Source organism: Pleurodeles waltl, chromosome 7 (genome assembly GCF_031143425.1).
Source record: "Pleurodeles waltl isolate 20211129_DDA chromosome 7, aPleWal1.hap1.20221129, whole genome shotgun sequence".
NCBI classification, from domain to species: domain Eukaryota; kingdom Metazoa; phylum Chordata; class Amphibia; order Caudata; family Salamandridae; genus Pleurodeles; species Pleurodeles waltl.
The window spans coordinates 103349117-103363935 of record NC_090446.1 but is presented as its reverse complement, the minus strand read 5'-3'; the positions used below and the strand labels follow the sequence as shown (position 1 = coordinate 103363935).

Genomic DNA, 14819 nt, shown 5'->3' with positions numbered 1-14819 from the left:
AGCACCAGCCACTAAAGATCTTGCCTGAAATAGAGGAGGATTGAGCCTTAAGTGCAGGATTTCAGAAAAACAGACGTTGCAGAGCTAGCATTAGAATCACCGTGTACCTGGTTTATTTACACAGGACCGGATGCTGAGTACCATTCTGGCTTGAAGACGTTCCCTATAATGTACCAACATTCAACGAGGTAAATATTATTTACCTGAAGTTCAGTTTTCACAAATGCATACATCTTGTCTTGGACTGCATGGCTGAGCCCCCATTTCAGGGGGAAGCTGGGCACCTGCTAGGTGGCCTTTCAAACTAACCACCCCATGAAGGAGAAGGCAAGAAAGAATAGGTCTTCGGTAATAGTTTACTCCACAGTCCATTCCAAACCCAGAGACTTGAGAACCATATGTCTTCTTGCAATCTGTGGTAGGAACAGGAAGGATGCATCATAGACTCTGAAAGCTCTTATGGTGAGGTGCATGTAGCGAGGCTCCATATCACCAGCTGTTCTCATAAGACAGATGTGACTGAAACCTGCAGACATGATTTGCAGAAGAAGCATCTATCCAACAAGTTTGGTAGTGCAGATCCACCATCTCAAAGACAGAACCAAAGTATGAGAAATTATTACCGACTTGGACAGCCTATCTCAGGAACAGTCCCAGCTCTCTACTAAGGACTGCAAGTATTTCATATGCTACTTGACATGGATTTCACCACAGCGTGGGGCACCTACATTCCAAGACAACTATGGAACCCCCTGTTTTGGAGCTAAACACCAGAAAAGCGGCACCAGTTTCCCTTTTTGACTATATTCTGTCGAGGATGGAAAAATCTCTTGTGGGTTCAGGCCCAGAAAGGCCTGTATGAAAAAATATTTTACTCACAAATTACAATAATTTCATAATAACACTGTTAAAAATGGTCTGAAACGCAAGTCCTGGGTTAGAGACATCTTGCTCCCAGCAAGAAGTCAACGTTGGGATGGCAATGCAGCTAGGGGTAGCAAGTGACTATACAGATACAGAAAAACCAATATTTGGGCGAGGCATGTGAAATTACATCCAGGCCAGTAAGAGCTATTTCTACTGGTAATGCGGCTTTCACATTGGTTTTGACAAACTCCATGTGGTCTTGGTATACTGATACGTAAAACAGAAAAGTATGTAAAACCACCGAGTACAATCACTCACTGCAGTTTTCAAAATCTGGGTTGCTGTCAGGATGTTGAAATTCTAGAGCTGTGGTTCTCAAGCTATGGTCCAGGGATCCCTTGGGGTCTGCAAAACCTACACAGTGGGCTTGCGACTACTTAAAAAAGCTAAATAATAAAAGATTAATAAAGTTTACATAAATAAACAAAATGTATAATTGAAAAATGTAAAGCGTTCTTTAAGTAGGAAGAATTTTGAAATTGGAGGCTAAAATTAAGTTAGCATCCTCAGATTGATTCATGGGAGCAGTGCACGTGTATCAAAAAGAATAGTGTGGACGATGAGTGTCCTCATTTGGATTTAGAAACACTCCAACCTTCCTATTAGGATTTTTATTTAATCATTTGTGTATTTGTTTATTGAATGAGCGTTTTTTGTGCACTGTTTTGCAGCTCAAGTCATCGAAAAAGCTTAGACTGCAGACCCAGACTTCTAGTCATGACTCAATGGGGGTCCCCGGATTCAAATAATGGTTCAGAGTGGTGGTTACCAGGTTCTAGTATTACGTGGGGGTCCTCAGACGTCAAAATGTTAAGAACCACTGTTCTAGAGGAAAAATAACTAATTGAGGCGGTAGAACTTACTATGGGGCTTCCCCACGGTCTTGTTTTCTCACCACGAAAGAAGTGTAACTCCCTCTCCTTTAGTGTGAAGACCCTGGTTGTATGGCTACTAAGAAGGGGAGACGCTCCACATCCTAAAGCAGCTTGAGGTAAACCATCTGTAGTACTTGTGGAGCTAGAGAACAGCCCCCATTAAACTAGTATGCACCTTCCCAGCTGAAACAGCAGAGGTGCCTAGGTAGTGAATCTTGATGCACTATCTTAATGATTGAGCTGGACAGACCGTGTCATCAGGTACTGGGAAAAGATGGTCAACATAGGAGTTTGGTGGCTGTCCCTTAAATAGGGTCTCTTACTCCCCCCCCACTGACCAAAAGACTCTGCATTGCCCCCGGTTTCAAAGCACTTGTACTCACCTGAACTCTTCTGTCAAATAGTTTAACATCTCCTGTGGTATGGAGATTCCGGTGCTTGTACTCAAATGACTCTTCAAAGGACTCACGTTATGATTGCATGCAGATCAACAATGGCCGACTCCCAACCAGGACCTGCAGTAAGAATGCAGGCCAACTCCTGCAAACGGTTTGTGGCACCACAGGCACTGAACTTGCAGCATGTTGCACTGACAGCATAAGCTGAAAAGTGTGACGGACAGAAATACCAGTTAGAAAACAAGGCAAATATTTTAGAACATTTATAGAAGGGCCCAGGCCACATGGCCTGCTTTAGATAAAAGCCTGTCCCAGTCGATCTGTAAAGGGATAGGGAATAAGATAACATGTTTGTGCATTTGCGTAAAGGGGGAGTGGTGCCACTAAGCAAAGACTGCAGCTAGAGCGAATGATAAGTGTATTCATATTTCCAGGTACAGCGTTAAAACAAACTGAAACTGTTCAAGATGTCCTGCCACACAGAAAAGATAAGCGTTGCCCTGTCTGCTACTTTTTTCTGTCCAATATCATACAAAACAACCGTCCAACACAAGTTAGTCTTAACTACTATGTCTCAAGATGCCCACAGATCAGATCACAAACTTCAAAAGCAGCTGCCAAGCAATCAATGAAATGCCCTAGAACTGTGAGCGGGGCCAGAGCATTTCCTACCAACACTCTTTGAAATAAGCAAATGGGACAAGTAAACTGTGCATGTGAGGAATGTGTGTCAAAGCCACCTTTGTTCCACTTACACCCCAGTCACAAAATCCACGGTTCTCTAAAGCCATTTCCTAGCAGCTTTTCTCAGGCATCTAAACTGAGCTCTTAAGCTTCTCAGGTCCAGGCCACTTTTTCCCCCCATTAAATTATGGGATTTGTTGACCTGGTGATTTAATCCAGGCTACAAGTCCCAGAAAGCACAAAAGAAACTTAGACTGAACGAGTGATATAAGTGTGTATCTGAGATTTCTGAGAGCTCAAGAGAAATGTTTCAGCAGGCCAAAATTACCAGCAGCCACTGCAGCTTGCCCCCAAGTAACCTAGGGTTGGACTTGGTGATCTGGAACACTATGTCCAGCAACGGCTTCACGTTCTGCACCACAGGGAGGGTTTTAGCACCAATCTCCTGCTGTGTGCAGTGCTCGATCACCTCCTCTCTAAAAGGCTTCAGGAAAGTTATGACCCCTTCCCCGCCCTACCCAGCCTTTTAAAGTTTATTATAGATGTCTGAAACATGCAGTGTTCCTTGTTTAGAAAGGCAGGGGAACAGTGCTTCACTAAATGATGTTGACAGACTGGCATAGTACTGCACTGTCAGATTCAAGTACCTACACACCCCAGTCTCGATGAATCGGTTACAAAGGAGAGCCTGATGTTTCCTTTTAACAGTATAAAAATAAGCCTATCTCCTTGGACAAATATAACCACCTTCTCCGCACCTTTATAGCAGACACAAGTCCCTAGTTGCAGTGAAGCAATATTTAGTGGTCAAGGACACACCCAAAAATTCGCCAGAACAAAGCACCAAATCATACAAGTACTCAGGCAGCTTTAAGTGACAAAATGTGTCCTTATGCCACCATCTTGTATTTGAGATATCATTAGAAGGGTATTACCACTCGAAATGTGACTATTATTTCCACCAAAAATTACATGACATTTGCTTTTTTAAGCGGTTACATACAAACTTACAGGTGTGAGGGGTAGGGAAGGAGTCTTGTCATGCACATGTCATTACTTAACTATGTAAATGCACACTATATATGGGTACTATACTGAAATGACAAAGTGAAGATGAAAATATCAGTTTGAGTTGAGGTGGTCACATCCAGGGACGACTTGGAAAAAGACAAAAGTCTAGTTTCAGGTGTCCATTAAGTCCTTCTAAATAGGGACCCTGTGGAAAATTGTTGAGTAGGAATGATGAATCCGAATTTGAGGAAGTGAAAGGGGGTTTCATGCAGGTGTGTAGTGACGGGTGCACACGCCTTCTCGTACACAGGTTAATGTATTTGAGAAGCGTTACAGAAGTTTGCTGTGCATAGCCTGAATACGGGATGCTTACTTTCCAGTATGTTGTAAGTATTTAATATGACAAATGTGAATAATAACTATTACCTGGAAGGTGCTTTTAAGTGGTGTCTTTTTTTGCGATGTTCTTAAGCTGTGTCTTTATTGAGAGCAAATGAGGTTAAGAATACTACCTATATCGGTATATGGCTTATCAAGACCTAGTGTGTTCTATAGTAGTTACGGAAAAATTAACACAATTGATTACTCTACAATAAATGCACCCTATGGCAAGCTTCTACCCCCCCTCCCAAAAAAAAAAAAAAAACTAGTAATACGGTATGATTTGTTAAACATACCAAGGTTGGAATTACTATGTTTAGAAACTATCTGCTGATGTTTTACCTACCTATTAAGGTATTTTAGCAACTAAATGTAATAACATGTCAAACGTCCGAGTAATATCAAAGATTTCAGTGATAAACATCAAAAGGACTTGTGTTAAGATTGAGGTTAAGGTGATCTCAAGTGTATTGACATCAAAAATGACCCTCATTACTGGACATTTATAGCTCCATCCACTGACACCTATACTTTGATTATTTTGAACAGTAAATAAAACAGACGTCTAAAAACGTCAAAACATTTTTGGCTATGGATGGAGAATGTCAACTATATACGGTTTATGAATCAACTACAGCTCTCCCTAGCAGCTTTAAATGTGCTGAAAAGCATCTCCACTGTAAAGTGTTGCAAACTGTAAAGAGTTGTTTGTGCTGTAGTTACTTTACCAATGAAACTGCAACAATAGTTTGCATGTAAAAAGCATAATGATGAGCTTGGCAAATCTATGCAGCTTGCATAATTTTGAAGCCTATATATAAGAGCTAATTACAGTATCCTAAAGCGTAAGGCGAAAGGAGATTTCAATTAACTAAAGCCAACTGACATGGGAAAAAGAAACAAGGCTGCTGTCTTCATCACTGAAACGTCTTATAATTGTTCAGGATCGCTGGAAGACGCTAGCATGTTGATCCAATGTTGGATGTGTCAGGGCTGTGTGCATCTTCATCTTCAGGTGGACACCACTGCACGTAGAAGTAGGCAGACGTTGACCATTTCTTCAAAGCTTTAAGACCTTCTAGATGAATGTTTAGTGAAAATAAGGTTTTATGCTGAACATCAGGATCAGATTCAGGAAACTCAAAGGAAGGTCTTGTACTAGTTTTCTCCAGTTAACTGCGAGCAGAGCTGTGAGTAAATGCATGCTGATACTGGAAGCTATTAAGTGCCTAAAATTATAAGTTAAGAACACAATGACAACTTTTCACAAAATACTTTTATTTATTATAAGGCAGGGTGACAAAGCAGAACAGAAAATGTTAAACAAATTTTAAGACCCAAAAATGTTCACACAACTAGGCATTGAAAAATGTTTTGCTTACCTGGTGAAATGCTATTTCTCCCTCGTGTTGTTCATAAACATAATGGCTAAACTTTCATTTTATGGTGGTGTATGACTGGTGCATAATAATATATTTTGCACCAAAAACATTAACTGCAGGTATAACATGGCGGACTCAAATTCATATACTGGAGGAGCCGACCTCTAACCACTAGCCTCTATTCTTAAATGGTGTGTAATTTCCTATACAAAGACACTAGTATGTAAGAATTCCTCTTTATGAGCCTCTGTAGAAAATATGATCAAATTTTCAAATGAAGTAGAAGTCCAAATAACATGCTCCTACCGGAGGAAAAACTAAATTAGAAACAGACCTTGCAAAGGTACTAAGCATGGTTTATTACTTATAAAAAAATATTTGAGAAGGCTTATCCCATTCATGGTTAAACTTTTTTGTAAATAAATCCACTGTTTCTGAACATTCTGACGTCTATTGAAGCACTATGGCTATTAATCTAAAGGTGCGGCATTTAATTTTTAACTTCCTGCTGAAACGTAGAGGCATGGAGACCTTCGTTATGTGCCCTTGTAGAAAAAAATCTCTTACTCCCTTTGATCACTTAATTACTTATTCACTGTATGATTAGGCAAAAAAGATTGCTTGTCAAGGAAAATTTACTTTGGAATGCATGTTTTTAGTAATGGCATAACCATTCAAAAAGATATGATCACACAAACAATAACAGGTGATCTCATGGAAGATTAAGGACCATACTGTATACTGGTCCAGTATCTGACCAGTTTGGTTTGTGTATGCCAGTTTTATTACCACAAAGGCTAACATTTACGTAAACCTTGTGTTCATCGCCTTTTACTGAATACCTAAAGCGGCTGATAATGCTGTGCAGGTTCCGAGCCCATTCAAGGCAAACCTGCTACTCAATTTCTATTGATTTTTGAAGAGCTCTTCTTTGGCACGTATTGGGTTGGTGCTAAATGCTAGGTAGGCCTAGTGTAACTTGCCCTACTTGTCATGAGCTTCTAGGTGTTACCTCTTGTTTTTTCTTAACGGCTATGCTTACCTGGTCCATCAAATGGCAAAAGTTTGGATGGAATGGGATCCTTAGCACTCAAAGGGATCAGGTAGAGGTCCTTGATGTGCCTGTTGTTATTAGCCACAACACCAAATCTGCCACGGCTACTAAAATAGGAATAGAGAGAGATGTATGCAACCTCTTCTTCTTCTGTGGCAGGCTGGAAGCGAATTAAACACAGCTCCTACAACACAAGAAAAGAGAAGCGAGATCCATTTTATGGATAAACGAAAAGCTAAACAACCAACTTAACTTATAGTCCAATTCAAAGTAAAATATTGCTATTTCTTATACTTTAATACAATTAGATATACAATCCTATTATCACTATAACGTGAATAATAGATATCTGAACAAAGACAAATAAACTTGTATTAGGTATGGTGCCACAACATGTTTTGACTTTGGGCACAAAATTGGATATTTGCCCAATTTGGCTGGCTTTGACATTCTTATTTAATTAAATAAGCCTGGACAGTGCCTCATTTATAAGATGAGCCTACCCCAAGGAGGTTCATAATGATTTCATATGTAGGAGACAAAACTAATGCATAAAAAAACACAGGTATGCAGTGTAGCAACTTGTTTGTTCTTAGTCAAATATAAAGGGTATTACAAGAGTACCTTTGAAACAGAAGATTTCAGTTTGCCAACATAATCCCAGACTGTCTTCGGTGAAATCCTTCCACCTATGTGAACTGTGTCAGGCAAATCCTAAATAAAGGAGACAACAGGAGAAATTCAGAACATAACTGAACACATTTGTATCCATTAACATATTAAACAGTTATGATCATTGTTATTTAATTATTCATCTCATTTAAGATGTATGAAGTCAATTTAGTTTACCAATTCCAACATTCCTATCTTCTTTCAGCTGACCTGAACCATAAGCAGGTTATAGTTTCAGTTCATTGAAGGATGTTCCAGACCATCCATTGAGCTCTTTTCCCACCTGCCCTTTTTCCTTGCAGGCCTTATTCCGTTTAATCATTGTGACATTCACTGCATATCTCTGGCTCATGAAAGAGCGATTCGCTCATCATTTTGGACTTCTTGTGAAAGTGTGCACAGACTCCAAAGCACAAGTGATTCGAGTCTGTGCACACATTCACATGAACAATCCATATTGTACTGCAAATGGGATGAAGAGGACACGCAACCATGGTATACAAGCTGGCAGTCACAAATTCATGGGAACCTGCTGCTTTCAATATTGTTCAAAGAAAAAACACTCACGTGTTCTGTCACCAAAGAAAATTTAAGATGGTACTATTGGTTCCAAATTGATGGGTGTGGCTTCAGATTGAGGAAAAAAGTACATTTGGGTTTAATTTGAAATTCAGATTAGGAATGCTGACTAGGCAGTTTTTGGGCAACCATTAGCACATAACCTGCAGTTCTTATTTTCCACCACAGTAGCCTCAATTGTGGAACACAATTATGCAAGAGCAAGGCGTACTTTTTACCACCAACACTAAATTCGAAAAAAGCGGATACAATTTGAGTCAAACTGAAATAGGATATGTTAAAAGTTAATCAGCAAATCTCGCCATGAGTGGGAAAGGGCCAAACAGTTTGTAATTACAATTATCAATATATATTCCTTACGTGTGTTCATTGTACACCTCCTGAAGAGTCAGGCTTAACTTCAACCAGGTTATCCTATGGCGCTTCAGGTAATAAGGCAAAACCAAAGGGGTTTAAACAACAAGGTGCACAGCATTTTATGATAAAGAACTCTTGTTCAATTCTTGATTCTTTGAATACAATGAAAGACTCTTGAAATATTAGTCATTATCCGCCTTCCAACAATGTAAACTGGCTTGACTTTTCCTTGAATCTTGCTGATCTTTAAAGCAGTTGCACCTGGAAGCATCTGCACAATATTCTGTACTGGGATTTTGACTACTCTTGGGGAGATCAGAAGCTCCCGTACTATTTAAAGAGGTGCAGAAGACTGCTCTCTACCCCCTGAAGCCCAATATTTTCACCTCCATTTGGAGAAGGCAATCTAAAAACCAATCTATTGTAAAAGAGATGGGTTCCTCAATAGCATCCATGCTTACTGAGCAACTCGGACAGGAAATGGACCTCAAACTCAATTGTCCCAAGAAGACAGAGCATTCTTTCAATCTTCCAAGTACATAAGTACTAATTTACACTGCAGTTTAAAATGAATGCAGAATGATTCTGTTTGCTTTTCAAAACAGTTACACTTGTAGGTTTACTCCTATGTTTCAGGAGTACTCCTTGGAACCTGCAACATTTGCTGGGTGTCCAGACATGTACGCATTTATACGTACAAAATATAAATTAAAAAATCATTTTTGCCCTTTACAATCTTTGTCTTCAGAGAAAAAACTTTTAGCCACTGAACAAACCTCTTCTGCACAGTTACCCGTTTTGTTGAAGCAAGGTCATTCCCAATCTGGAAATTTACTCACTCCATTGACCTAAGTGAAGCTCTAATTATACTCAAAGCAAACGTGCTATACATAGGTTTGTAACGGACTAAGGCAATGGGTCTTGTATGCAGTTTTTTTTTGGACGTTCGCCGACTTTTCTGGGCATCCCCAGCATGTAAGATTGGCTTAAATGTAAAATAATACCATATTAGTAATATTAGGCAAGTAAAAACTATTTACACAGATCAAAATCTAAACACGTTTCTTTGCATGTCAAACACTCGTTCTGTAATTCAGTGGGTGCTGAACATGACCTCGTATCAATCTTGAAGATAAAACAAATTTGTGGACGAGGTCCTATAAGTAAACTGGCTATCACATCTCACCTCAAACAAGGAGAGGGCTTGAGCTCCTTCTTGAGTGACATACCAGACTCTTGGTAGGAAATTGTGTGTGTGCAGGTCCTAAGATATGTAACTCCAACAAAAGGGATGTCAAGTGCATACAAGCCACCTACTGATTTTGACAGTTGCATAAGTTATCATTTTCAGTTATTTGCGTGATATTGCCCTATTCTACGGGCACTAACTGCTATTAAACCACTGGAATCGTGGGAGCTCCCGAAGACACTGGAGTTGCTCAGGCACAATATTGGCTGGTATAGGCCTTCTGCTCCTATATTACAGTGTTTGCCTATTTCTCCGTTTTTAATGTCACTCCATTTTTTACGACATGTCCATCTATCAATTAAAGTCCCAGATGAAGGAGAAGGGTGCATGAGAGGAAAAATATAGACCGTTGTTACCATCTAGCAACAAGTGAATAAAATGTAATGCCTGGACCCCAAATCTCATCTTTTAGAAGTCTAGAAGCCAAATGTCTATCTGCTCAATAGACCTATTGTACACTTTCAGATGAACTTAGAATGTAGATACACTGTGGTGAATGGAATGTGGGCATTCTAAGCAATCTGATTGGTTGTCGCTGTCTTAGCAAACATTGTATATGTTATATTGCTGATTAACCGGTTTAGCTTTGAAATCTATCCCGCACTCTGAAAAATCAGTAAGATTTGTAACCTTGAAATGAATCACCCAAACATATAAGAAAAGTAGTAGGAAATGCTCCTGTTACTGCACAACTTTAACAGATCTATCACTCCCCCTTCCCAACCAGACTTTAGACAGGTGTTACTTATTGCCTTCCCCTCCTGGACTAGTGTCCTCCCGCTTTCCTAGTACTGCTTGGGGAGGTTTTCGTGAAGGTCCTCCATTTCCTGCCACTGCTGGTGGGCATACCCACTAAGGAGGGTGTTCAAATTTTCTATTCTCCACTGTACCGCTGCTGACCATTCCATCTTCCTGCCCACCATGTCCACCCAAGTACTCTCCCCAATGCTGGTCAGTTGGTTCTCTGTGGTGATAATAATGAAGTCTGCTACCACTGATTCCTTGATGTAGGCTGGGATCAATTGTTGAGTGTATTTTTTCTTCACTCCTCCCCCGAACCCTTCCCCCGCTAAGTCCCTCCTCCACCCTTGCTGTTGCAGGTTCCTTGAAGGCCTCCCTTCTTAGGTCCAGAAGGCTAGGCAGCATCTGGAGGAACTAGTCCCTCGCTGAGAAGGTATTAAGGGTTTCCAGTAGGAAACATGATGCCCCATGATCCTTATCCTGCTTGACGCTGTAGGTGTCTGCTATATGCTTTATCACTGATGTACACTGAGATGTCATTGGGGGGCAAAGGCCGCAAGGGTATGACTCAACACCCTCCGGTGAGACTGCATCAAGGTGCTGCCAGTCACATGAGGGTTTACGAATCACAATACAGATGGCTTTAGGGAAATATTTGACGTTTACAATCGCACACCCCTTAGTAACAATAATTATAGTTATTCATTCAAATCTCTTGTGAGGCGGTGCTCTTAAGGAGGAACACAGCCGCAACCCCCAAACATTTAACAATCAGCAATTGTCAAAAAACATGAAATATGCATTAAGACATCCTCCATAACAAATATGAAACATTAATTTATCTTTGTGTGTGGTCCATATACAAGTTTAATGTTTGTTTCTCGTTATATAACCATCTTCTTGGTCCAGTAGCAGCCAAACTTCAACTCAAACTCCAGCCAACACATGTTTCGTCTTTGGGCCTGTGCCTAGACTCCTTACTGGTACTATCCGTCATCTGCTGCATAATAGAAACAGAGAGCCTCTTCCGTCGGTTCAGGATTTGCTGGCAGTTGCAACGCTGGATCCTCAGCTTCAGCCTTGACATTGGATGAGGTTTCAGTCAAGGGTTTGAAAGGAATTTTATACTCTTTAAAGTAGTTGACTTCGAGGCATTGTGTTTTTCCTTCTGGTCGATCACTCTTTGGCATCGAGCACTGGTGTCCTTCCTCATCACCAATTTATCCCCCCCCCCCCCCCCCCCCCCAATAGCCAACTTCTCTCGCCTGTACGCTTGATCATCCTTCAGAGTAGCGGCTAGTTCCGAGGGTTTGCCACCAGTGGTATCATCTGGCTTGGATCTCCATGGCTCTTTTCTCTGAGCTGTTTTGGCTTGAGGTAGATGCTTCATTTTGGAGTCTGACCCTTTTGGCCCTGTTCCCGATCTTTCATCACCCTTACGTTTTCGGCTTGCAGCATCGTTCAACAACAGTTTCTTCACTGCTTTCAGCTTCTTGTGGTAGAAGAACTTGGCTTCTGAGTCCTGTCACTGTGCCCTCTCCGTGTCGTTAGCGCTACGGGGAATCCTCCAACCTGGTAGTGTGGTTCTGCACCTGTGCCAACCTCTGCTTTCGCATTCTTTTAAGGTTCTTCAGTTGAAACTCTGTGCAGGTGCTGCAAACCTTGAATGTGTGGTCCCTGAGCAGGGTAAAATTGCAGACTTGGTGCCTATCCTCCTGTGCAAGTTTGTGGTGGCATCTAGAGCAGAACCTGAATGGCATAGGCTCATACCCTTGCAGTATTCTCTGCACCACATGGTTGAGCGGGGTTACCCCAGCCTGAGGCTTTTGCTTCAGTCCTTATTGATACCTTTGGTATTTGTTACTTGGTGCCCAAAGATTTCTCAGTGTTTCAGTTTGACACAAAAAAGGCTTCTTTTCCTTCAAATTGTCACAGAGCTACCACCTCGGCATCCACACCCAACAGTGTCAAAAAAATAAACTAAAGATGGTATAAATGTGAGGACGCCTAAGGGACATGCATCTGATGACATAAGAGGGGGGACGGATCAGATCAGTAATGCAGAGCATGTGAATCCAGAAGGAGTCATGCTGCAAAACTATAAATTACTAATAATCTGAGGGAACAGGGCTTGCATGGAAAAAGACTACATGACCACCCACAACACCTTATTAAAAAGAAATGCAAAAAGGGCAAAAAAAGATAGAAAACTGCCACCAGGCTTAAACATAAAACACTGCAAAATGGGGCTCTGAAAACAGTGAATGACACAGAAAGTAAAAAATGTGCATATCTAACCTGCAGTTAAAATGCTAAATTAGAAGTCCAATAGTTGTGGTGGCTAGTGAGCACATTGGACGACTTACCCTTTAATGTGGACTGGAAAACCGTGGCAGGAAAATTCACTTCACAACCTCATCTAGGTTAGGTCTTTACTTGCCCTAGTCTAATTTGTGGATTTCCACCTTGTTACTATGCATAAAGACATTTCTCTAATGCTAAACATGCAGAGCTTGCACTATGTCCACTGCTATTTTCTGCAAGCGTTCCCAACTGCTGGATTTCTGTCCCAGTGCATTCCACTGGCTTCTTAGTCTTTCTCCCAGAAGTCTATAGAGGCACTGAGTCAACAATGGAGCTTCCAGAAGCACAAACCTGCTGGAGCAGGCTTAACATCAGGGAGTAACCCAGAGGGTAACAGAGGCGTTGTGAACAGATTCAACATTGCCATGAGAAGGCCACGACCTGCACAGTAATAGCCAATGAAGGTGGCAAATTCCACATTTTCTTTTGATGTAGGGATTTTCTCTGATGACTAGGAAAGCTTTGGTGCTGCGGGAAGGCACGGAGACTCTGAAAGTCAAACAAGTTGCCCTAAGTTAGCTACAGTTTGTTTCTAAGGCACTCGGAATCTCAAGAGATAATTGCTGTTGCTTACTATCTACAGCCAATTATTAACCCCTGCAAATCCTTTTACTCATTTATATTAAAAGTAAGAGATGGTGGTGGTGCTACTGGATCAATGTACTCAAAGTAATCACCACAGAAAACCAACAAAGCAATGACTGCATGGTTTACACGTAGCTGGTGGAACTGGCACATGCGGCATGGTTCCCACTGTCAGCCTTAGTAAAGGACGTTCCTCCTAGAAATTCTTTGTTGAAGCTGTGCTGCGAGTCCCAAGTGGGATGGAGTTCAGAATGAGATTACATTGGCATGGTATTGCTATGGCAACTAGGCAGGCTCCTTTTGCAGCCACTCACTTTAGATATGACTATGATTCTTGCCGCAGAGGATCAGGGAGGCCTCATTAATAGGAAAAATATCCCATCTAGTAGCCAGGCCTGGTCACAGACCTATTACATCAGAATTAATTTACAGTTGATATGTGATCCCACACCACAGTTGATGAGTGGAACTGGTCCACATGAAGCAAACAGTCACAGGCTTAGCCACATTTGTTTAAATTCTTAGAACATTTTAATTAACCCGAATGAAGTGGAGCAGGCCTTGAAAAATCACAAAAATGTTACTAGACCTGCAGGTCGAGTTGCTTGAATAATCTACTTGACTTAACTGTTAAAGTACTTGACCCGGAAACAGGTCTCAAAATGTGTGATCCTAAGCAACTATTGTATTTTACAGTCGCCTTTTTCTTCATTCCCCACATATCGGCGCACCTTAAAATATGTGAGTTCTGCTGTAAAAAAATAAATCCTCTTTCGTTTGATTAAATACAGTAACGTTTGCTCAATGTATAATAAATCTAGCCCACATATAGGTTACAAATGGTCCATGCATGACTTGCCTCTTAGTTTACTAATAGATTTGCCATCAGGGCAGGTGTGTTTCTCAGTTTATGTTTAAACACTCACTTTTAATAAATATACTACTAAAGCATGATGTGGTAGTGCACTGTCATTAACAGACAGTACATTTCCAAGAAATGTCCAAAACCCTTCCCACTAACATGCAGCTTTACTAATGTTTTCTTAAACCCAATTTTCACAGATTATTATGATAAATCGGGAGTAGGTCCATAACATCATGAAAAAGACAAATGTGAGGTAGGAGAACAAAGAACAATACGAAGAAATCAAGCAAACAGTAGCTCAAGGAAGCACTGCACACTTTGTGGTTCCTGTTGCATTAGCAGCAACCTCTATGAGTGCTAGCCTGAAGAGTAAACTGTGGTGAGGGAATAGTGCATATAAAACCAGGATTAATACATTAACTAGTGTTCGTATATTTTGCTTCATCTGTTAATACAATCTCAAGGAAGAAGAACAAAGGAGAAAGTGTAATCTACATGTACGGGTTGTGCAGAGTACTTAAATTGCAAAAAATATTTGCAACCAAAAGTAAAGGTTGCCTTCCAGAATCTTTCAGTTCTCAGTGGGTTGACAATTGTAGTAGATTATGTTTCCAACTAAGTTATTTGTAAATGTCTGTCCAGTAATGATCAATGGCGCGACAATCTACTTTTTCTTGCTCAAATCTTGTGAATGA

At 40.8% G+C, this 14819-nt stretch overlaps 1 protein-coding gene across 4 annotated transcripts in view; it reads right to left on the bottom strand.

Moving 5' to 3' along the window:
• Positions 1-14819, bottom strand: part of DIDO1 (death inducer-obliterator 1) — a 198626-nt gene that overhangs the window by 26278 nt on the left and 157529 nt on the right. For all 4 annotated transcript variants that reach the window (XM_069243176.1, XM_069243175.1, XM_069243173.1 and 1 more), the window contains 2 exons: positions 7337-7426; positions 6701-6896 (listed from right to left, as the gene is read on the bottom strand). In XM_069243176.1, coding sequence (XP_069099277.1) covers positions 6701-6896; positions 7337-7426 — 286 coding nt within the window. The remainder of the gene's footprint in view (positions 1-6700; positions 6897-7336; positions 7427-14819) is intronic.